General features: G+C 40.6%; 1 protein-coding gene across 1 annotated transcript; it reads left to right on the forward strand.

The window, feature by feature from the left end:
- Nucleotides 1–1,816: 1,816 nt before the first annotated feature.
- Nucleotides 1,817–21,871, forward strand: PCYB_121990 (chloroquine resistance marker protein; the record flags this gene model as incomplete). The annotated part of the gene is made up of 1 exon (XM_004223530.1): nucleotides 1,817–21,871. One exon carries the CDS (start codon nucleotides 1,817–1,819, stop codon nucleotides 21,869–21,871), a length of 20,055 nt encoding a protein of 6,684 aa, XP_004223578.1.
- Between the last annotated feature and the right edge of the window lie 1,952 nt (nucleotides 21,872–23,823).

A 23,823-nucleotide genomic window follows, 5' to 3' on the forward strand; every position in this document is an offset into this window, starting at 1 on the left:
CAAGGGGTTATTAAAAAAAATGAGAAAAAAATGAACATTTAAAAAATAACATAAATATAATTTATTCATAAAAAATGGAACACGAAGTGGCATATGTCCATAGGGATAACCTTTTTATCACTATGAAGCTTTTATTTTCTTGTCCAATTTTTTTTTTTTTTTTGCGAACATCGCACATTAAATGTTAACATCCTCTGTAGTATACGTTAGTACCATAGCGAGGGGCATTTTTCTTTTTTTCTTGCTAAATCGAACCATTTAAAATTATGCGCAGCGAAGAAAACGAAGTTTTGTCAAAATCGCGCTTTTCTTGAAATGTGCCACACCTTTCCGCGTTGTGCTATTTACAGAGGGAAAGGCAGACACACTTGCGTAACAAATATGCGCTTACCAACGGTTTGCATACTTGAAACGCGGGGGGAATTTTCCTCAAAAATGTGTGTGCACGATGGTAGAGGTGTGAGAAACTAGAATGTACGTTTCTCGCACAGGTGTCAAATATTACATTACGTGCGTGCTATACGTGTACTATATACGCGTAATGTTTGCCCATTCCACTCATTTATAAACAGCGCGGAAGAACTGTTTACTTACATACGTGCGCATGCACTTTACTAGCAATTTTTTCCCTACGCGTACATTTGTATGCTGCACTTATTTGCGTATGCGCCCGCCGTGGCTTGCTGGACGGGTATCATCATCCCCTGTCGGTGCGTGAGTCCGAATTGGTTGCCATTTTTTTCTCCCCCCCGCGCTTTCCAATTTTTGTTCTTACAACTTTTTTTCCTAGAGGGGGATCAGTGCACGCACGTGTTTAAGTGAACAGGCGAACAGGTAAACGAAAAGGTAAGCGAAAAGTTGAGCGATAAGGTGAGCGGCAAAAAAGGCGAACAAGTAGCGAACAAGTAGTGAACAAACAAATAAATAAACAAATGAATAGATAAAAAGATAAACGCGCGGACGCACGAACAGATCGCCACTCCGAAGGGCACCACTAAAAGGAAAGCGCAGAGTGGCACGATGGTTGCAATTTAGAACAGAATAGAGAACCTCTCAGCGCTTCAAAGGGGTGAAATTTGTAAGCTACCCGTGCGGTATCATCTGTGCAAACTTCTCAAACTGCGCAAATTGCGCAAACTGGACGAACTGATGCTTTAAGCTTTTGTAACCGAACACAGAGTTCGCTTCTTTTGTGATTAAACCGGCGAAGGGGGACCCAATGCACGAGCGGACACCCCCCCCCGGCACACGTGTGTGTATGCGTATACATACGTACGCACGCATATGTACGCATGTACACACGCATACTCGTTTATCTACGCGTGAGCACCCGTCACGCGGGAATCTTGTTACGTAAGGCGAACTGCCTGATTTGTGTGCGACGCGCGCGCAAGGGGTGACCAACTAGCGGGCCTGGAAAGGGGGCGAAGCAATTCCAGTCGATACCCCAATTTGAACGGCGGCTTAGAACGGCGGCTTAGAACGGCAGCTTAGAACGGCGGCTTAGAACGGCAGCTTAGAACGGCGGCTTAGAACGGCGGTTTTGAGCGGCGACTTAGAACGGCGGATTAGAACGGCGGTTTTGAACAGCGGCTTAGAACGGCGGCTTAGAACGGCGGCCTAGAACGGCGGCTTAGAACGGCGAATTAGAATCGCAGCTCAGAAACGCGACCTCCAGCCACATCTTCTAAGGGCACCCTCTAACTGCACCTTCTAGCTGCACCTTAGAGCCACCTACTGGAATCCACCCTGAAGGTCAACTTCCCCAAACTGCTCCAAACTGCCCCCCACCGCCCACTCACAAACCGCCGAAAAAATGTTTCAGAAATTCCTTTCAGACATCCTGAACAAAGTGCTGGGTAACTTTATTTACGGAATAAATGACGAGCAATTCGGGATAAGCGACCTCCTGAGCGGAAAACTGGAGCTAACAAATATCCACCTGAAGCAGTCTATTGTTGATCTGATTGATATTCCATGTAGACTAAACTTTGGGTGCATTGGGTACTTCAAAATTAATTTACCCATTTTTTATTTCATGAAGAACCCCATCAATGTGTACATAGAAGATGTGATCCTAGTGTTGTCAACCATCCCACCAAAATATTTCGACGACAAATTGTACAAGGAGAAATATATAGAAAATAAAAAAAACTCATTACTATCATCAGAGTACAGAGCAATTGTATGTTCCATAGAAGGGGGGGTTATCTGGCAAATGCTACTCTCCGCAATAAATAATATAAACATTTCAGTCAAGAATGTACACATACGGATAGAAGACTTCACGAGCAACCCTTCTACCTGTTTTTCCTTTGGAATCAGCGTCGAAGAATTGTTCCTAAGTTTACCAAAAGATGGACTGCCCTTTAAGAGGGATGGTTATTACACCAAAAAAAATGAACTAGTTAATAACACCATGATAAATATGATAACGATTAAAAAGTTGGGATTCTATATGGATTATTTGGATATGAAAAAAATTATGAACAAAAAGTATCATGCAGAGTGGGATAATCTATACATGAACGATTTTAGCTCCTTCGATGTTGGTTCCCATCAGGGGAAAAAACATACTATGACACGGGGAAAAAGAAAAAAAAGGAAAAAAAAGGGCGACAGAAAGGGGGGAAAACATTCAAATAATGCTGCACACAAACGGCGAAATAAAGGGGCACACCTGAACAAAGTAAAAAATATTAAATCGAATGAGGAAAATTTGAAGGATTTCCAAAATATTATTAAAAATGTTAAGAATAGCTTCTCAGAAACGAGGAGAAATGAGGTGGATGTAAAAAGTATGAGCAAATTTAATCAAAAAATTCACCAAATTAATGAACAAATATTACAAAACGATCGGAATGATCACACAAAATCGACTCGTGATCATCCCATTATTGAGGGAAGCCTGACAGACACGAATGCTAATCACGCTAGCAACTGCTTGGGGAAGAAGGATGGGAAGTGCTCCCTATCTATTAGCAACTTTTACAACTTTAACCTTTTCTCCAAAAAGGAGGAAAAAATACTTCCAGTTATGCACAACCTAGGCATCGACAATGACGTCAGCTGGGTTGCCTGCATTACCAAATTTGCAGAGTCTCTAGAAAATCCCGTCCTTAAGGGAAAGAAAAATGAAATGATCAAGCGTAAAAGGAAAAGGAACGCAAACGTGAACAGGAAATGTGATGACTTTTCACTACATGGAGAAGAGAGGAAGAATCACCAAATGAATATCCACTCCCCAGTTAAGCAATCATCGAATGATGCCAAGGAGGAAGGTCCAAATTATCTCAACAAAGCGGTGTCCTTTTTCTCTATAAACTCGTTTACCAACGTTATTAATAAAACTTTGATAAATCGGACTAGCAACAAAGACAGTGATGAAGTGGTGAGCCCCACCAAGGAGCTCATCCTCAGCGATGGATACTTCACCACCAAGGAGAATGTCTCCGAACAAGAGTCCATCAGTAGAAATGGCCATCTTGGTAAGGACTCCGCACAGCGTGGTAACATCCCTTTCGGAGAAGTGAAGAAGCAGAAGAGGTACGTACGTGTACAAAATAGGAGAACCGATTGTGGAGAGAACAAGTATCACGATGTGGTAAACGATTGTAAGCAAAATTCAGACGGGGGAGGAAGCTCCCCTTTGTTTGTAAATCGCGATAATACAGTTTGTCTCAACTTTGCGAGTGACCCGGAAAAGAGACTCAACAGGGGCAGACGCGGTGGTATGAAGAGACTGGGAGACGCACACCGTAACAGCCAACCGTACGTCGCAACCGAGTCGGAATCACAATTCGATAAAGAAGAAAAATTCACAAAGTATGTAAAAAAAAATGAAATAAAAGAAAAAATACGCACCAGAAAAAGAAAAAAAATACACTCAGTCTATCTAATGTACGAAAAAACCTACAAAATAAGCAAAGAAAAATTGAACACATTTTATCTCTTTTTACAACTTATAAAAAATATAAAGCATGAATATGTAATAAATCCGAATTGCTTTGAAGGGTATGGTGAAATTTATCTCAGTTTGATTCCGACTGACCATGGACGGCTTCCCTTTGCTCGATGCTTCTCAAGCTGGGGCATACAAAGAAGAAGCGAAAAAGAGTTTGAAGAATGTCTACCTAAATTAAGTGTCTTCATCACCTTGAAGAATATAAAAATAATTTTTTCTGACAAACAAATATTAAATTTTGTCAAATGGATAAATTTAAATTTTGTTACATACTCTGTTTGGAAGGCAGGAATCCTCTCCCAGTTTGAGAAAGTCAAGGCGGACAATGAAGACGAAATTGCCTACATAAACAAATGGGTTCTAAAGCTCCTAGACACCCACACATCCAAGGAGGAGAAGCTAGATGCAGAGAAATTCTGTGAGCAGTTCGAAAATAATCATTCCATAAATATAATTAACTTACTGCGGAGTAAGGCCTTCTGCAAGCTGCAGGAGTTCAGGAAGGAGATGGAGTTGCGGGGAGGCGCCACGGGGGAGGATCCAAAGAATATTCCTAACAGGGGCGACAACGTGGGGGAAGCACACATCCGCGCTAGCATCGATGAAACGCAGAATGGCGCTGTAATAGATAAGGCTTCCCCGGAGGAAGGCCAAGCAGCCAGCAGCGCAGATGGAAATGATAACCAACTGAAGCAAGTGGCCAACGAAAGTATACACGTGCTGAAACTTTTAATGAAAAATCAAAAGGTGTATAATAAAATTAAAAACTCCTTCCGGGAAAAAATATTCACCATAGACATTTGTGTAGACATCTGCATCATTAACAGTACCTGCTTGGTCACGGTCGAAACGTGCAACCGAGTAAACACGAGGACGGTGAACTTCGTCAAAACGTACGCCCTCCTCATGCAGTGCATTCATTACCATAACCAAATATCAAATACACACGAATTGAAGAACTCCATAGATTTAGAGCTTTACCCCCTAACATTACTTCTGGTAGTTAAAAATTTAGACAATAAGTACATCAAGCCGGATATAAACGTATTGTACATACTGACCAATGCAGGTAAGAGAAACAACTACGAAAGTTATCACAAAAAATTTTTGTTCAATGTGGATAATTTCGAGTTTTTAAAAAAGTATAACATACTAAAGAGGGATAATAAACGTAAGGATGATTATACGAAATCGAGAAATCCAAGTGAGACTTTGAACTTTGGGAGCTTAAGACAGAAGCTGCAATTTTTGGTGGAAGACAATTTTTTCTTTTTTCCAAAAAGGGAAAGTAACATTTACTGCAATGAGTTAAATAATATCATTTTGTCGGACCCGTCTATTTATCTCAGATATGATAATCAGTCCTACACCATCCTGGAGAAGCCAGACCATCGACTCTTTTTGCATAACTGTGCTGATTCTATATTTAATATCAACGGAGAGATCGTTAACTCCTTCATTGATGATTATTTTCATTTTTCCGACGTGAGAGATGTTTTGTCAAAGAAGAAACAAGAAACAGTCTCATTTAAGAAGAAGGAATATTTTTTACAACTAGGCGCTAGATACTGTAACGATATTTTAGATAACTACACCACTCATACGAACTTCTTCCTAGATGTGGAACTTGAAAAGGTACTCTCCTTTGTCATTACGAAATCTGGAAAAGGGTCGGAGGTGCAGGGTTATAGCTTAAATTTGAATCCGCTGAAGGTCGTTAGTCAGCTAACTCAACGAATGGCTTCATACGACGAATCGGCTACTAACAAAAATGTGTATGACTCCTTCTTCGTACAATTTGATGGAATAAAGGTAAGGCGGATTTTAAACTGGGATCACGCAGCTAGGAATTATAAAACTTATTTAGATGAGAATTTTATAAGACCCTACCGCAACTTATTTCATTCGAAAAGTAAAGTTTACTTTGATAGAAAGAAGGGCACTCGGGACAAATTTTCATTCAACCTGAACCGGGGAAATCATGGAGATGGAAATCCCCACAGGGGAAGTGCATTCGCATGGGGTGGAGAAGTAGGAGGAAGTAAAAGTGAGGCAAGTAGCCAATGTCACACTTCCCATAGCAGCAACAATGAGAAGAGTCACCCACCTGATCGCAGACAGCACAATGACGATAATGATAATAACCTGTACAACTCTATTGATGAAAAAAAAAAATCAGAAATTTTTAACTTAAAAAGAAATGAAAACCATCTCGACAGTGAATATTCTTCTTTGGAAAATTACAAACAAAGGAATAGTAACAAATTTTTAAGATCCACTAGTTGCCCAGCTGCCAAAAATGGGAAGAATGCTTCCCTGGCTCAGGCTCGTCTGGATGGGGAAAAGAGCAACATAAAAGGAGCGTCATACGATATTAGCAAGCTCAAAGGGACCTATTGCATGGACAAAATGTACGGCTCCTTTTTTTTTAAAACATGTGCAAATGAATACCATGAGGAGGAAGAAATTTTGGAGAATCACACCTTCCTCGACATGTACAAAAAATCGTGGAACGACGACTCATACAATGATAAGGACTTACCAAATGGCTACTCGTACTTTAAGGAAGAAAATGTAAACTACGACAAAAGTGACGATAAATCTTCGAATTATGTTTTCTCCATGAGCGAAAAGGCGTCCTGCACCATTCACCTGTGTCACATAAAATTCAACCCTACATTCCCCATGTTTATCATAAAGCTTAACGAAGAAAATCTGTATATCAATATTTGCGATTACGATATGGAGTTTTTTTTTCTCATTTTTTCCTATATTTATGGACACTACAACACGCAACATATGGAAAATAAAAAAAGAAATATTTTTTTCTTAAAAAAAAAAATTAAGTCCATGTGTAAATTGAACCAAAAATACTACAAGGCGTATGCCAATGATCACAAGGACAAACTGGTTGTGCCTTTGTTTAGAAAATCTGGTACCGGATCGGTTCACCTCAAGCGAAGGCACCCTAGCAGAAGGAACGGGACAAACGAAATGGCCACAAACAGTGCTGCCGATCGTCCTATCCATTTTTCTAGCACTAGTGTAAAAGTTAAAAGGAGAAGAAAAAAGCTCAAAGTAGGAAAATCCTACCAGAGGGACGACACCCATGCGGAGCCCCCTCAGGAGGATACCATCATGGAGGGAGAAAAAAAGAAAAAAAGAAAAAAAAGTGAAAAGTGTGACAAAAGTGGATCCCCACTTCGCAAAAAGAAGTCAACCATATTTAAATTGCCACCATATAGGAAGGGCCGAACAGCAGACGTGTTAAGAAGCCCCAATAAGGGACTTCCCCTAGAGGGTAAATATGACCGACACAGGAGGGACACGCTCGTTGGGTACTTAAGTGATAGCCACGTGAGAACCACACATGAGTTGTCTATATCAAAATTAAGAGCCGATTTGGCTGGAATTTTTGGCGAAGGTGGGGATCATGGAGGGTTGAAAAATCACGGTGACTATTTTGTGACAAAAGAGCGAATGGGACAAGGAGATCCCCATTTGGGAGGCAACATTGCCGAAAAGGGAATCTGCCAAGGGGACGCAGCGGGCACAACCAAAGGGAAAACCAGATGGACAACCAAATGGGAGCAAGAGGATGAGCAAAACGGAAAACAATTGGGAGGATCCTTCACAATGTTAAGTGAACAATCAGACTCTTCCTTCTTGTGGAATGGAAAAAGTATGACCGACGTGAAGAAGAATTACCGCTACAGTGGCACCTCTTCTCCTATTGAGCAGGAAAAACCAGAGGAGGGGAAAAAAGACAAATTAGAAAAAATTAAAAAAAAAAAGAAAAAAAAAAAGGGAAAAAAGGGGGAAACAAACCAGATAGAACGAATGGACAACCATCTCTGCAACGATGAGGACCATCGCACAGAAGTCTCATCAGACGATGATTCCTGGGTCGACCTGCTCGAAAACTATGACAGTGACGAATCGCTAGATGACAATGAAAAAACAAAAGTGAAGGAAATGCTAGTCGATATAGAGAACATTAAAAAAAGGCTAGCTCATAACAATTTCAGCATTACGTGCAGCTTTTCCATGTCTATCAAAAAAATATTTATTCGTTTCTGGAAAAGGAAGAGCCCCCTAAAGAGACGAAACAAATCCAACGGATTTAGAAGTCTTAATACATTTCAATTAACAGAAAATTGCGTCAACTCGGAGAATAAAGTATCTTCTATATTGGGTAGGGGTAAAAACAAGGCCAAACTATCCAGTGCCCAGAATGAGGACGAGCACATAGCGGTCGAAGGGGAAACGCTGCACAATTTGACCAGCACGTTAAGAGAACACGAAATGAATGCCTTCCACAGGAAAGACAAAAGCAATGTCACCATGGAGGAAAGCAAAGATGATTTATTTTGTAACAAAAACTTCATTGCGCTTAACGAAAATATGCAGAAGAATATGTTCAATAGTATGCAGTATGCCATTCCGCTGTGTACCTTTATTTTTTCTGATATATTTTTTGTTGCAAAGGTGGAAAAAAATAACTTCACATACATTTTATACTCCATGAATGGAGTCGATGTGAGGGATGAAACCAACATTACGCTGCTCAGCATGAGCTCCATTTATCATAGCGATTTGAAGTTTGTCAACCGCAGTGGCTTCGGCACCGATAAGGCGGAGGGCATCTGCGGGGTGAAGTCTCGCAGTTGGGGGGGGAGCAAAAGTGGGGAGAAGCAGAAGAACGAGGAGAAGCAGAAGAACGCGGAGAAGCAGAAGAATGCGGAGAAGCAGAAGAACGCGGAGAAGCTCCCAAATCGGGATAATTTCCCTCGCTCGGAAAAATCACGCAAACTGGAGAAAGTGGACCGAGCGAAAGAGAAAGGGACAACTGAGGATCCCCTCAACAGTAACGACATGATCGAAACGGAAGACACCTTTTTGGACTACTCCATAAGCAACATCGAGTTGCCAGACCTCGAAAAGACACACCTGGTGTTGCTATACTTTGGATACCTATTCAAAAATAACCACACGTTCAAATTCATATTAAACAGAACGAAGGTGAAAATATTTTGGGAAATTGTTGATGAATTCCTAACGTGGATTTTAAGCATTAATGAGTTACTACCACAAATGAACACAATTGAGGAGGACATTAACCGAAAGCTGGACGACAGTGAAGATATGCATTTAAATTATTTGCAAAAAGTTCAACACATAAACTATGATATTATCTCCATTAAGCATAGCAATACAATCGTTTCTGGAAAGGGCACGTACAAAATTGCTGTGGGTAGTTTGATTAACCACTACAGTGTTATGTTTCAGTGCAACGAAATGGGAAGCAGGCCAAATGGGGAGGAACAGGAAACTGTGAGTGGTGTCAACCAAGGGGAAGTGATCTACACCGATGAGGAGGATGACCCGAGAGACAAATATTATCTCATAACAGAAGATAAATCGATCTGTTGCAACCAGTATAACACAATTATCATTGAAAATCAGGAAGGTATTAATACCACCTTGAAGGAAATCCTATTTCACGAAAACTATTTTTTTAATTACACTTTTAACAAAATAAATAAAAAAAAAAACGTGGAAAAAATTTTAACTGCAGATAGTGTAAAGAGTGATCTTCACAAAGGGAAGCAATCTCCCCCCAGTAGGTACCACACTATAATGCACGGAAGTAGCTCCAAATGGCCTCCACCAAATGAGCAGCTACTACTAAAGAAGAAGAATCACACCCCTGTTTATCACTCTCATAATACGAAGAGAGGAAGCATACCTTTTAACAACTTGGACCATCTAAACAGCTGCCAAGGTTGTCTCCATTCAAAAAATTTAAACTACACTGCCTACACAAAGGAAGTTTGTAAAAGCAAAGCATACCCCTACGTCCATGTAGACATCGAAATTAATTACTTCGAATTATGGGTAGCTTTAGACCCTGTGAGGGTTCCGCAGAAAAGAAAAAATTCCTACATGTTGAGCGAGGGGGCCAATAAGGAATATCCTAACGGGGGGAAAAAAATTAAAAGGAGACAAACGAGAAAGACAAGTGTGGTCGACAAAGCGAAGGAATGGAAAAAGAATTCGATTAGCAGCCGCAGGAGGAAGGAAGCTAATCGGGGGAAAAAAAAACGGAAGGGTAGCGATCCCAATAGTCGTTACGAGATGGAGGGGGGCCAATCTCCCGTGGAAGGGGAACACCCTTATGGAGAATACCCATATGGAGAATACCCCGATGGGGAATACCTCAGTGACAAACAAGATAATCATCGAGATGGGGAGACAAAAACAGGCAGGTTCAAATTTCGCGAAAAAATGAAGTGGTGCAAAGGCGCCAACATCGATAAGTCCTACGTTTTGGCCACGAAGGGGTGCCTGAAGTCTGTGATTTTTTTTTTGCTCTATAAGGAGAGTTTAGAAGAGGGGGGAAAGGAAAAAGAAACCGCACGGGGACACTCCGGGGATGGCCGTAACAGAAACAGTGGCTATGGTGCCGGTAGCGGCGGTGATAGGAGCGATAACGACGTTAGTGACGATAACGGCAATGAAAGAGATTCCTCTTCCCGGGCGAGCTGGCTAGGAGATACCCCCACCAAGGAGTTTCCCCAAAGCAGTCAAACGATCAGCAACGACTCGATCAACCCGGAAAAGAAAAATAACCCTAATGATCAAATGGAGGCACTCAAAATCAAAGTGATGAATGCACTAAATCATTCCAATTTGAACAAAGTACTAGACGCAAACGACTTTGTGAGAAGCAGATTTATGCAATGGATTAGCCAAGTGTCGTCATACCTGCCATGCATACTAAATATGAATATATTTCTCTCCCAAATTACGAGTGCTATAAGTAGACCAGTCACAAAAAGCCCCTTCCTCAGAGCCTACATCGATTGGAACAACGTCCCCTACAATAACATCCTCCTACAACCATGCAGAGTAAACCTAAACTTTGAAATGAAAATACCAAGCACAGAAATATTGATAGAAAGGTGTTTAGGAATAAATAAAATAACGAGTATAAAAATTGCACAGAGGGATAACCTACTGATTCAAAATGAAGTGGAAGGGATAGACGTTAACTGTTCCTTCGAACCCATCATTCTGAATGTGGATTCTAACGCGTTAACCCTACTCAACCAGCTATGCAACATAATATTTGACTTTTCGACCTACTTCTTAGATTTATACTCTTCAAAGGAAAATGAGGAGGATTTTCTACTAAGAGTTACATCCACAAGTGATAATTTTTATGACCAGGCAAGTGAACTAATGCTCAGTGATAGCTTTTATTTCAATGTTATGGATACTTCTACAAGTGCCATGTCGAGTGAATATTCGCTAAGTGACTCGGAGTCACCACTTTCGAACCGGCACCATTTGGAAGAAGAAATCCGGTCCTTCAAGAAAGACGAACTGAGTAGACTATTCGTCAGTTTTTGCTTAACTCCTGAAGGTAAGACTCATTCGAGTCCATTCCGTGGAGTGAAATCCGCTGAAGGGGACAACCTCGAAGGGGTAAAAAATTTTCGAATCGCAAAAAGTGTCATAGGTAGCCAAAATGAAAAGAATCGATTTGACCTATCGAACAGTGAACATCTCTTTAGACACAACTCGGAGAAGCACATCGTAAAAAAAAAGGATGATGTGAACTTTATGCAGAGGGACTCTCACGAAAGGGTTAAAAGTCAGATGGATTACCCATTAGATTCCAACACACTCAACATGCTAATGATGAATTTTGTAGAAAATATCAAAATGAACTGTAACGTCAATTTCGATGTAATCATTTTGCAAGTATGGGATTCGAACACAGCCTACAATAGGTGCTCTCTAAATTTTGTCATCGAGTATTTTTCCTTCCATTTATATTCCCTAAACATTTATGAGCAAAGTGTAGGAGGGGGAGGAGCAGACGGAGTAGGGGGAGGAGCAGACGGAGTAAGGGGAGGAGGGGATTCCCAATTGCTGGATGATCAAAGGGACCTTTCCCCCGGGAGAAGTAGAAAAGATGGAATAACCACTCACCGTCTGGGTGAAGGCATGAGTTTAGAATCGGATATCCCCTTGGGCAGCAGCTTGGAAGACTCTCCCTACGGTTTCAGGAAAATTGGAAGAGAGAAGAATGCCCAATTGGACGGGGTATCATATGGGGAGCTGTACTCACGTGAGACCTCGCACAGAGCGTGGGCCAGAAGTGGCGAAACCGGGTCAGCTTCCACGCCACTTGACTTGAAACGCCCAAATGAAAACAAAAGAGAAATATACATGTGTAGCAAAACGGCTGAGCAGAATGAAAATCGGAGGGGGACAAACATGAACAGGGTAATGGATGACATCGACAATGCTATGAGCGAACATGGGGGGGAAACTCCCTCAGATGGAGCCAAAGGAAACCATTTCAAAAACGACTTGTCAGACTCGAACCGGTGCAGAGAAGAAGCGGGAACTACTCCCAGCAGGGAAGAAAACAAAGGGTGGAGGAAAATATGCGATGGGAACCGTTTCGTAAAAAATATTGAACAGTTCAGTGTAGAAATAAAAAAAATATTCCAGAAGATATTTTTTAAAAAAAAGGAAACCGAAATGGAGCGACAGGAACGACTGGACGGACTGGACCGATTGGAGGGACTTGACCGAATGGACCGATTTGACAGACCGAACCGAATGGAGAGTAATGCAAAGCACAATTCTACGATATTAAAAAACGAAAATAAAAAATATCAAAACGGAAATCACATCTTCATAAATAACGAATACATGTTTGCTGATATAAAAAATTACAAAGAAAATAAAAAGAGCAAAAATGTGGAATGCAAAATAGAATTTTTAGTTTACTGTGAAAATTTTAACAAGAAGGAAAACTCCTACCAAACGTTTGTCGAGCCTGTGCGTGTAGAAATTATAGCTGTGAAAAAGGACCTAACTTCTCCAATACATCTGTACTACTATTTCTCATGGCTCAACATTAATCTCAATTTTAACATCCTCGATAATATCCTCTCCCTATGTTGCAGTGTCATTTTTTCTATAATAACACAGAGAACGCGTCTCCTGCTGGGGAGGCATATAAACGAGATAGACAAAAAGAGAAACATGAAAAAAATTTCTCCTCAGGGAGGAAAAAACGACAAAAATGAAGAACTCTCTTCCAAAAATGTACATACAAATAATGTGATGTACCAAACAGAATATGAAGATAACAATACGGAGAAAAAAAATATCAGCGAAATGGATGACACTCACACATCCATGTGTTGGCCAAAGTGCTATGCTCTCATGCATGATGAACAGTACAAGGATGTTCCTCTACTTACAAATGATCATATCCTATTCAGATATAACAAATTTGACGTCCTGAATAGCGTAAATCGATCCCTAGACACGTACATTTTTGGAGAGTTCATTTTGGAGAAGCTCCTGAGAAATTATCAATACTCGTGCCAATATCCAGGGGACTATCTAGCCAAGTATGAAAACGAATTTAATGTGGAAAAGTCTGATTCTACCTCGGAGCAGATGCTTCACATTAAATTGTTTAACTACATTAAGAGAAAGAAGAGACTCGAAATGAATAATATTTGTAAGATTAACAATTTGCTTGGTCAGCCTATTGCTATATGCACCATACAGGAGAAGGACGATTTGTGCAACGAGGAGAGGGAGGGCCTCCATTCGGACGAAAGGAGGAACTCCTTCGGAGGGATGCAACATTACGATAATAAACAGAACATCCTCTTGTCCACCATCGATAGGATATCAAAGAAGAAATTCATGAAAGGTGGAATTGGCGGATACGCCACTTTGCCAAACTCGGGAATGGAGAGCAGAGACAGGAAGACTCCCACCCGTTCGAAGCGCACATCGAATGCAAAACGAAGAAGGAGCAGTAACTACTTCCCACCTGATGAAGAAAAGACTCTCGCGAAGGAAGAAGAAAAAAACGATTTCTCGTCCGACCAGATTGATCTAAACGCGGAGCACACAGACACGTCCACGACACATAGCAGAAATGCACTCAAGTACCAATGGAAAATATTAAGTAATAACGAATCGCTCGATTTACCCACGCACGAAAATGGAAAGGTGAAATTTTTCCTAATCCGATTCAGACTACTTAATTATATATATGATATCCCATCAAGCATACTCAACACGGCGAATGAAAATGAAGATATCATTCGGTTGGTCATTCCAGAGAGGAGATTACCTCCAAATATAAACGCACAAGTGGAGGAAGAACTATACAATGAGCAACTCCTAGAAATGGAGAATTTATCTCTTGACAGTAACTATCATACTGTATACCCATCCAATTATCCCTCGAAAAGGCATACTAATACAAATAAGGAAGAGGTGTGGAAGCCTGCCAATATTCCACAACCACGGAATCATTTGTTTATTTTTTTTCGGACAAGTAGCCGAATCAGTCATGAAGAAAAACAAGAGTATGACTTCTTCCTATCATCCATCGTGGCTGTTAAGAATAACACAGATTTTCCCCTTTATGTTTTCAAATCAGTACCAGGAAATTCAAACCGAAATGGTATTTTTAAAGAATATTTTCACAAGTACAATACAGTACCGTCCCCCCCACCAACGTACACGCTAAAAATTGATAAAAAAATCGAAAAGTTTATCCAACATAGTGTGGAGGAAAATAACATCCTCAGTGAGGAAAAAAATAAAAAAAAGACAATTAAGAATAATGATGTACGGAACAGTTGGGCACACAAAATGAACGATGAGAAAAGTCCCTACCATCAAAGCACAAATAACAAAGAAAAAACTATTAACTATATTCAACATAAATCCTACTTGTATGGAAGGAAATGCATTAAGAATATATTTCCATTGATGAAGCTGTCGTCTGTAGAGCATTACATCTCGGGTGACATCAAATTTAGCTCCTTAGCACCTCTGAAATATAAGAGGAAGAAAAAAAAAAGAGGAAAAAAAAGTAAGCAAAAGCATGAATTACAGAAGAGATTTATCAAAAAAAAAATTAAAGAAATATACCTCAAGAGGGTTATTAAAAAAACGAGACATAAAAGGATTAGCAAATATAAAAATGGTCTTCTCTCTCGTGAAAAATTTAGGGATTTTTCTGGGCAAGCCAATCCGTACAGAAATATAATGTCCATAAATGATTCATTTTTCAGTTTCGCAAAGAAATCTTCCCCTCCATACGCATCGTCCTCTGCATCATCCTCCGCTTCCTCTGCCGCATCTTCTTCTTTGACTTCACCCCCCCTGGGAATAGCTAAAAGCAAGTCATCCACATCACTCAGCATGACGGATCTGTCCAACATCACCTTGTCGTCTCTCTCCAATTCGATTTTCTCCATGGAAAGCACGCCAAGTAACAGTTCCGCTTATGGAAATTCCTTATGCGATTATGATAAAGATAATTTTGAGGAGCAGGCACTTCTTAATGAGTACTTTAAAAAGGAGCAAACGAATGCGCAAGGTGGAGTGGATCTCATCAAAATAGCGAGCAATAGTAATAAATTAATCCCCATACCGTTGTATTGGCTCGTAGCAGAAAATGCATTCATATGGCTCTCAATACAAAATGAAAAAATACACAAACAGGATTTATATGATTTTTTGAATGATCATCAGAATGCAGATTATATGTGCACAAAGGCAACGCTCGACAATATGCTAAATTATCACTCACCTTTCTTTGCCGACACGACGAAGGTATTCAAACCATCCATAATTAGATTAAGAAACCACCTTCTAAAAGAAAATAATGCTTTAACAAAAGAGGGAAATAAAAATAATCAAAATTTATCCAACAGTTACAATTTAAACTACATGAATTTGAAGGAGGTGTACTTCACGTCCACCATCATCAGCGTCTACAATCCTAATTACGTCCTACATAAGAAGGACGCTCATAATTTCTTCCAAATAAGTATTGATCACGCCCTGATGATTAATAATGGACTCCCAAGAAGCATGTGTCTGACCTATGAGGTCTTCGAACCAAAGTCCACTAAGAGTCTGAAAAAGAGTGCTAGCACTTACACGAGTTTTCCATCCCTGGAACGCTCCAATACGCAGAAAACTTCTGTCGGCAGTGATCAATCGCTTTCTGTGGGCGGCTCCTACGTTAGAAGACCCGACGAGAGTGTCTGCGATCGGTGTTGCCGCGGTGAGGAGTTCGCCTCGAGTGAGCAGCTCCATTCCAGGGAGCAGCTTCAATCCAGTGAGCACCTCCATTCCAGGGAGCAGCTTCAATCCAATGAGCAGCTCCAATCCAGTGAGGGACTCACCCCAAGTGATGCCTACCAAACGGCCCAAACCGATGCGCATAGTACAAGTCAAGAGCGCTGTAACACGGATGGCGTGCAGGATGAAGATGTAGCCATTACGCCTATTGAGGTGGAGAATTTCACCGAGGAATACCCACAGAACAGAGACAATAGAAGCGAGCAGAAGAAGGAAGATCCCAAGAGAAGCATTCTCTTTTTTGATAACCTAAATGAGAAAAAAAAGAACCTGACAAGAATTACACACAATGGAGAAATTACACCGATGAAGGACAAAGAAATTTTGCTCAAAGAAGTTAACAATGATAAAAATGTGTTCATATATAAAAACAAAAAAAAGGGGAACAGCCAAAATGAGGAAAGTAACAAGGGGGAAATGTACATGGAAGAAACCAATTTTATCGTTACTATAAAAAAAGAGGGTAATAAAAACATACACGAAATTAGGATTAATCCAGGGCAAAGCATAAAGCTGCCGTTCGTTCCTCACAACATAAACATTTCCTTTGATGGATACAATTCGAGGAGTATATCAATTAACTACCCTCATAAGAAGGGTCGAGAGAAAATCATCCTCGAGAAGGAGGTGAAAGAAGACATGGCATCGTTTTTCTCGCTTGACTATGGGGAGGAAGAGTTCCCCAATTATGTGGCGACTGTTGGGAGCTCTCCTGATGGGAGCAGCGCGAGTGGCGGCCACTACTCCGAGGGTGTAGTGCATCCCAACAACGTCGCGCATCCTAACCACGTCGAGCATCACAACCGCGTAACACATGCGAACCACTCCAGCCACAGCCTAGCGGACGAATCCTCACAGAAGGGGGAACTGTATGCGCACGCGCGCACAGTGGCTCTGGGCGAAATAAAGGACTACATAAAATATGCAGATCTAAACAACGTGAAGTGGAAGAATGACCGACTTGATCAGAAACGAGAAAATTATAAATCGTCCAAAACTGAGGAAGGACAAAAACAGCTAACCATATGGGCCATATTCAACGAGTTTTACGAAACAGGTAAAAACAGATACCAAGACATCTCCTTGGAAAAAATTCACCACGGAACATATTCAGTGTCTTGCACATTTTTCGTCTCAGCTTGTGTAATTAACCGATTGAACTATCCCATTACATTAAAAAGAATAAATAATGACAACATGATAGTGATCGAGCCATACGTACGAAAATTATTGCCATGTGAATTTGCCATGAGAAGGAATCGAGTGGTGATATCCTATGAAACACTCAAGGAAGTAAAAAATTGGATCAATTATCCCTTAAAGAAATTTATGATTAAAAGGAAGAAATTGAAAAGGACGAGAAATATAATCAAAAAAAGGAATCACAAAATTGTAAGTAGTAGTCCCCTGATGCAGAACGAACAAATAAAATCGGAACAGATAGACAATCCACAAATGGAGGGAGAACAACAGAACAGTGGTCATCCCATTCAGAATGACACTCCACAGAAGGCTGAACCAAATGATGTACAGATGATAAGTAGCAGTAGATCGAATCTGTTTTATCAAATCAAAAGAACAAAAGGGAACTGCTTCTTTTACAGAAGCAATATTAACAAACCTTTGGAGTCTGAAGATTTTAGGATCACTGATTTATCAATCACCAGACTCACATGCTCAAACAAAAATAAAAATATGCCACAGTTGAAGTACAGCGTATATATGTCCATCGCACCCATGCCGTTCTTTCGAACAACTGTTATGGAGATACTACCCTACATAGTCATAATAAATAACACAAAGATGAATATAGTTTTCCAGGAGTATATTAAAAATTACACCTATTTTAAGTATAACATTTTGGAGCCAGGGGCGTATGTGGAATTTCACCCACAGTCTAAAAAAAAAGCCATGTTGAAAATTTGCGGCATCTTTGAAAACAGCTTCAATTACCTCATTGATGATTATTTGCAGAAGGAGTTGTACTTAGAAAATTTGGAGAAGGAGAATGAGAAGCTGTTGGGGGGGATAAAGGAGGAGGATTGCGCGATGGGGGACAAAAGGAAGAGTCGGCGCTCCGCAGGGGGGCATGATTCCCAAACCAAGTGTGACTTCCCCACCGAACGCGACCCGCTCTCCAATTGCGACTCACTCGTCGAGCGCGATCCTGCTGTTCCACCCCTGAATGACATATCGCAGAAGCTAAGCGTCCTTGTGGACATCGAACGGGCGAACCACCACATGTTCAAGCAGCAGTCATCATCCTCGAAAAGCACATGCAGCACGAGTGCGCAAAACTCACTTGAGAAGGAAGACGCGGAGAGAGACAGTCCAAACGACACGAGACCAAATAATATCATGAAGAAATACAAAAAAGTGGACGCGTTCAAATTTCTCTACTGGTCGGAAGTGCTGGACCTGACCAGAGTGAGCATGATCTATTTCCGACACCCAGTTGTATCGAATGAAAATTTTAAAAAGGAAGAAAAGAAGCTTAAAAAACTAAATCTTCTTTTAAAAAAGCATGGCAAAAATGACGTTACATATTTGAATATATCCAAAGAGCTATTCAAAACAAGTACCATACCCTATGAGTACACCTGCTGCTCAATGGAGATCTCCACCTACAAGGGATGCAAATTTGTGCGCTTCCAAGACATCGACGTGGTGCCATTTTATCTCTTAAATCTCACCAAGTACAACATCAAGCTGAGGCAGCTAGGTATATATGAGCACTCCGAAGTGTTGCGGAAAATCCCGAAAAAGAAGAAAAAATCCTTCGACGAAATATTCAAAAATTACGCCTTTAATTTCTCATTTTACAATCCCTATAAAGACCCCAAGCTGAAGATCAGCATACTGTCGTCCAGCAAGAAGAGCGAACAAAATAAAAAGGAAAAGAAGAGCAACAAAAGCGGCAATATAAGCGGTAACAAAAGCGGCAACGTAAGCGGTAACAAAAGCGGCAACAATAACAGCAAGAACAACTTGAGGTATGCGAACACGCTGAAGATAAACCTGAAGAACGAACTGAACTACCTGAGCCTCTTGGCTGCCAACTATTTCAAGGACAACGAATATGCGAAAATTATTAACGATAAGATTTTTCACTTGAAACGATTTTCAGAACAAGTGGAAAATTTAAATGATGGAAATGTGAACATAATTGATTTGGCTAACTCGACCAACGTCACTTTGTTAAAATTGAGACAGGGAGATGCATTCGTTTACATTCTTTGCTCTAGAAAAACGTACAACGGGAAGACCATTTTCTCGTTCGAGAATTACGACGATCTTATAAGCAATGTTTTGAATTTCAGGAATGCACCCCTTAGCCGTAAGCACAATTACAAGTTACTCAAGTCGTTGCATGTCTTCAGCAACAAGATAAAGAACGTCTACTTTTTTAGGGGGAAGAACAAGAAGCAGGTCAAGCGGAAGAAAAGCCGCAGGGCTGGGAAGGACTCCATCGGGGGACAACACGCGCCAACTGGGGAGTACACCCCCAACGGGCAGCATGCACATGGCGGACCCGAGTTGAGTAGTCCCCAAAATCGCGCACATCCGAAAAAGAGGGAAAAAACAAACCGATGGCACCTAATGAACCTGTTTAGAAAAAGAAGCACCACGAGTTATGTTGAAAAAGGACCGAGAATAACCCACCTTATTAGAGACCTATATGAGAAAAAAATGATCAACAGGGAGGAAAAAAAAAAAGACACATTAAATTTAAACATATTTGCGCACTTCATTTTTAAGGGAGTAGGGTTAAGTATCAATAACCACAACTTAGAAGAAATACTTTACTTCTCCATGGAATATATATTAGTTGTCTACAAACAGATTAAGGACAAGGATCTGTTTCACTTAAACATAGGATGGCTTCAAATAGATAATCACACGAAGAACACAGATTATAAGAATGTGCTGCTGCCAATTATAGATTTGAAGAAGAGCCACCAAGTGGACAATTCAGCACAGGAACAGCATGACCAGAGTGTCATCCTACCTAGTGGAGGAAGTACCTTTGAAAGGAAGTTACACAAACAGGATACCACCACTCTTTATCAATCAAAGAGGGGAAAATCAAAAGATACCTTTTCCCATCACCTTAAGGAGGAAAATGAATTCTGCAAAACGAATTCTGGGAATATATTAAAGCCGATGGGACTTAAAAAAAATAAATCTTGCGAGGATTATTCCTATTTCGAGAAAGATAATCTGCTAATCAGTCCAAACACGAATAACCCCTTGTCTAATTCTTACAAAATGTTCATCCCTCTCTTTTTCTACACACAACATAACTCCGTTTTGGATGTAACTATAGTCAAACAGAAAAGAGGAAACATGAAGAATTTCCTCGAACTGTCAGATGTGAATATCAAACTTTCCCCCTTGAGTATAAATGTGGACTCTTATTTTATCATCGAAATTTTGAAGATTTTTGACGAACTGTTAAAAATTCTTGAATTCGATTTGACCAATTATAATTCGCTCAACTTGGAGAAGAACATCGAATTGAGGGACACCGACTATGACAGCTTGGAGTACAAGCAAAATATGGGCCCAGTGGAAGAACTTATCAAGCACTACATTCTAAAGGACTACCACTTATATGAACAGATAGCCAACTTCAAATTTAATGCCATGCGGAATGAGCAGGAGGAGGAGGAGAGGAAGAAGAAGAAAAGGAAGAAGAAGGGGGAGGGCAGCCACGGAGAAACGGCAAGCAGCAACATTTTCCACTCCAACACGTTTTGCAACAAATCGGACAACGAGGTGCCCGACGTGAGGGCCTACATTAGTATGATAAATGAGTACAAAAATTGGGGGCGCCGCGGAGACCAGGCAGCGAGGGGCAGTGACCAGGATGAGCAGGATGGGCAGGCTGAGCGGAGCGACCCCTTGGGAGGACTAAACAAGCAGAGGCTCATCCCCGCAGGTAGCCTCGCAGGTAACCTCGCAGGTAACTCCGCAGGTAACTCCGCAGGTAACTACCCAGGTGGAGGGAAAGACCCCATGCCGAAGCATGCAAGTGGCGTACCATGCCCAGATTGGTACACCCACGGGGAAGAACAAGTAATAACACAGGTTTCCACCTTAAATAACAAAAAACGAAACAACATAAGGAGAAACTACAACTCGGACATGTTTAACGAAAAAAGGCTCAAGTATTTGCAAACGTGCGAAAAGTATTACAAAAATTTGCTAAACAATCGAAAACGTATCTTGAAAAAGATCCAAAATATTAACCTGAAAAATAACTTAATCAGTTTCGACAAAATATTTATCTCCAAATTAGAAATCAATGAGATTAAGTTAATCATTAACATAAAGAATAGAAGCCTAAGCTACGATAAGAAAAGTGAAATAATGGAGTCCAACGTGATGAATGCTTTGGTTGTCCTTATAATGAACATTCCCAATATAAGTGACGCACATTTACACTTCGAAAAAGAGGTTAAAAAAAATATGTGCGGTTCGTTATACGTATTAATATTTAACGAAATAATGAATGACTATATAAACCCTGGCATGAACCAAATGTTCAACGTTCTCGGGGCTGTAGATTTTATTGGAAATCCTTTAATAATTTATAAGCATTGGAAAAAGGGTTACAACACCTTCATTAAGGATCTAAAGAAAAGTTTAGATTCGTGTTCTTTTCCTTTTTATTTTGTATTTTACTTCTGAACATACTTGGCCGATTTGGAAAGAGCTTACTATCAGGGATCCTCGAAGGAGTGAGTAGACTGTGTGGAAGTTGGAGTACCTGCTTCGAACGATTTTCTAGAAATGCAGATAATTTCAGTATCGTCACAAATAGCAATGTTTTGCAAAATGAAATTCTAGATCAACCATCCAACTGCGCGGAGGGAATATGCTACGGGTGTCAGTCATTTGTAAACATCCTCTCCATTAGCTGCGTCAATACGATTTATAAACCATTCATGGCCATAAAAAAAATTAAAGGTTTTCGAAAAAAGGAAAAAGACAAATTCAAGACATTTCTTTCAGTGGCCAAACTTATGTTGTATGGTTTGTTCAGCGGATTTAGCAGCCTATTCTTTGGATTATTCAATAGCATCCTATCCTTTTTCACTTTTTTGTTTATTGGCACATTAAATCAAATACAAACGGTAACTATGAAATCGGTCGTCAGGCCAAAAAAAATGAGCGTCATTAAGGAGTACGCCAAATTTGTTAACTACGAGTACCCACTCTCTTTCTCTAATCATATCATTAATGAAAAAAAAAAAAAAAAAAAATTTCTAAAAAAAAACATTGTAGCAGTCATTCCGTTATATTCCTTCAAAGACAATAACGCTAGCAGCATAAAGAGCTTCCTCTGGGTTAGCAACAAAGAAGTCGGATATTGTCAGAAGGATAAATTGCTGTGGTCTCTCTTCACCAACTGCATCATCAAAGTTGACATTCTACTAATTCAGTTGGATCAGGGTCAGGGGAAGAAAAAACTCTCCATATTAAGTCGAAATAAAAACAAAATAAAAAGCAAGAAGTCGAATTTTAGCACAGGGGCTAAGGAAGATGACCAGCCAATTAAAACCAAGTGGAACTTTCATACATTTTTCTACCCGCAAAAGTACAGACAGTTGGGAGACTTCAAACCATCATACTACATTAGGATACTCTACCGATCTGTGTATAAGGTAAAAAGATCCCACCGCAAACCCAAGTTCAGGAGCTTCTCCTTCAGGAAAAAGGATGACTCCAACCACAGGATGAAGCAAATTATGCGAAAAAACACCTACGAAAAGTACTTTGAGAAGCAGTTCAGGAATGAGCAGCTGGCCTACCACGACGCGGATCACAGCGACAACCCGAGCGAGGGGGGCAAGGGAGGCCATCATGACCGACATAATGGCCACCATAAAGATCGCCACACAAATAATCACCATCGTCCCGATAAGCACTGTGGCCATGACAGACGCGCCTCGCCCGCCGAACTGTACAAGACGCACCACAGTGTGAACAACTACTACACCAAAAATGATGCGCGGGGCCCCCCCCAAAATAGGGCCAATAGACGAAATGACGGAGAGGAAGACCCACTACACGATAGAAATAATTACCGAGAGAGGGAAAGGAATTACCCAAGTAGTCGCCCAAAAGGTCGCCCAAGCAGTCGTGTGGGAAAAGGACAAAAGCTGGGTGATCACACCCTCCCAAGGAGTGAAAAAAAGAGCAGATTAAAAAAAAAAGATATCTATCCATACCTACAAAATGATGTGCACATTAGTGAAGACTCTAGAAACATCAACAAATTGAAACATAAGAAAAAACACGCAAGGAAACATCATACACATAAAAGAAAAAAAATTTTATATATTTCAAAACTGGTTAAATGCGAATCGAAGGAAGTTGCTCTGCACGCCTTTTCCCTCCTCCTATCCTTTTTGGTACATAAATCTCCGTACTACTTAAAAACTGCGAATTAGACGCACGAGCAAAATTGCACAGTTTGTTGCACAAACACGTAGAGAAGAGAGGCTGCACCCTGAGGACACACCACACGATGGTACCCCTCAGATATATGTGAGTTTTCCTTAAGCGTAAAATCTGGACCATAGCTAAGAACCAAAGTGTACAAAATTGAAGACGGCATTAATGTTGCCGCTTCTGGA

Source organism: Plasmodium cynomolgi, chromosome 12 (genome assembly GCF_000321355.1).
Source record: "Plasmodium cynomolgi strain B DNA, chromosome 12, whole genome shotgun sequence".
In the NCBI taxonomy this organism is placed as follows: Eukaryota; Apicomplexa; class Aconoidasida; order Haemosporida; family Plasmodiidae; genus Plasmodium; species Plasmodium cynomolgi.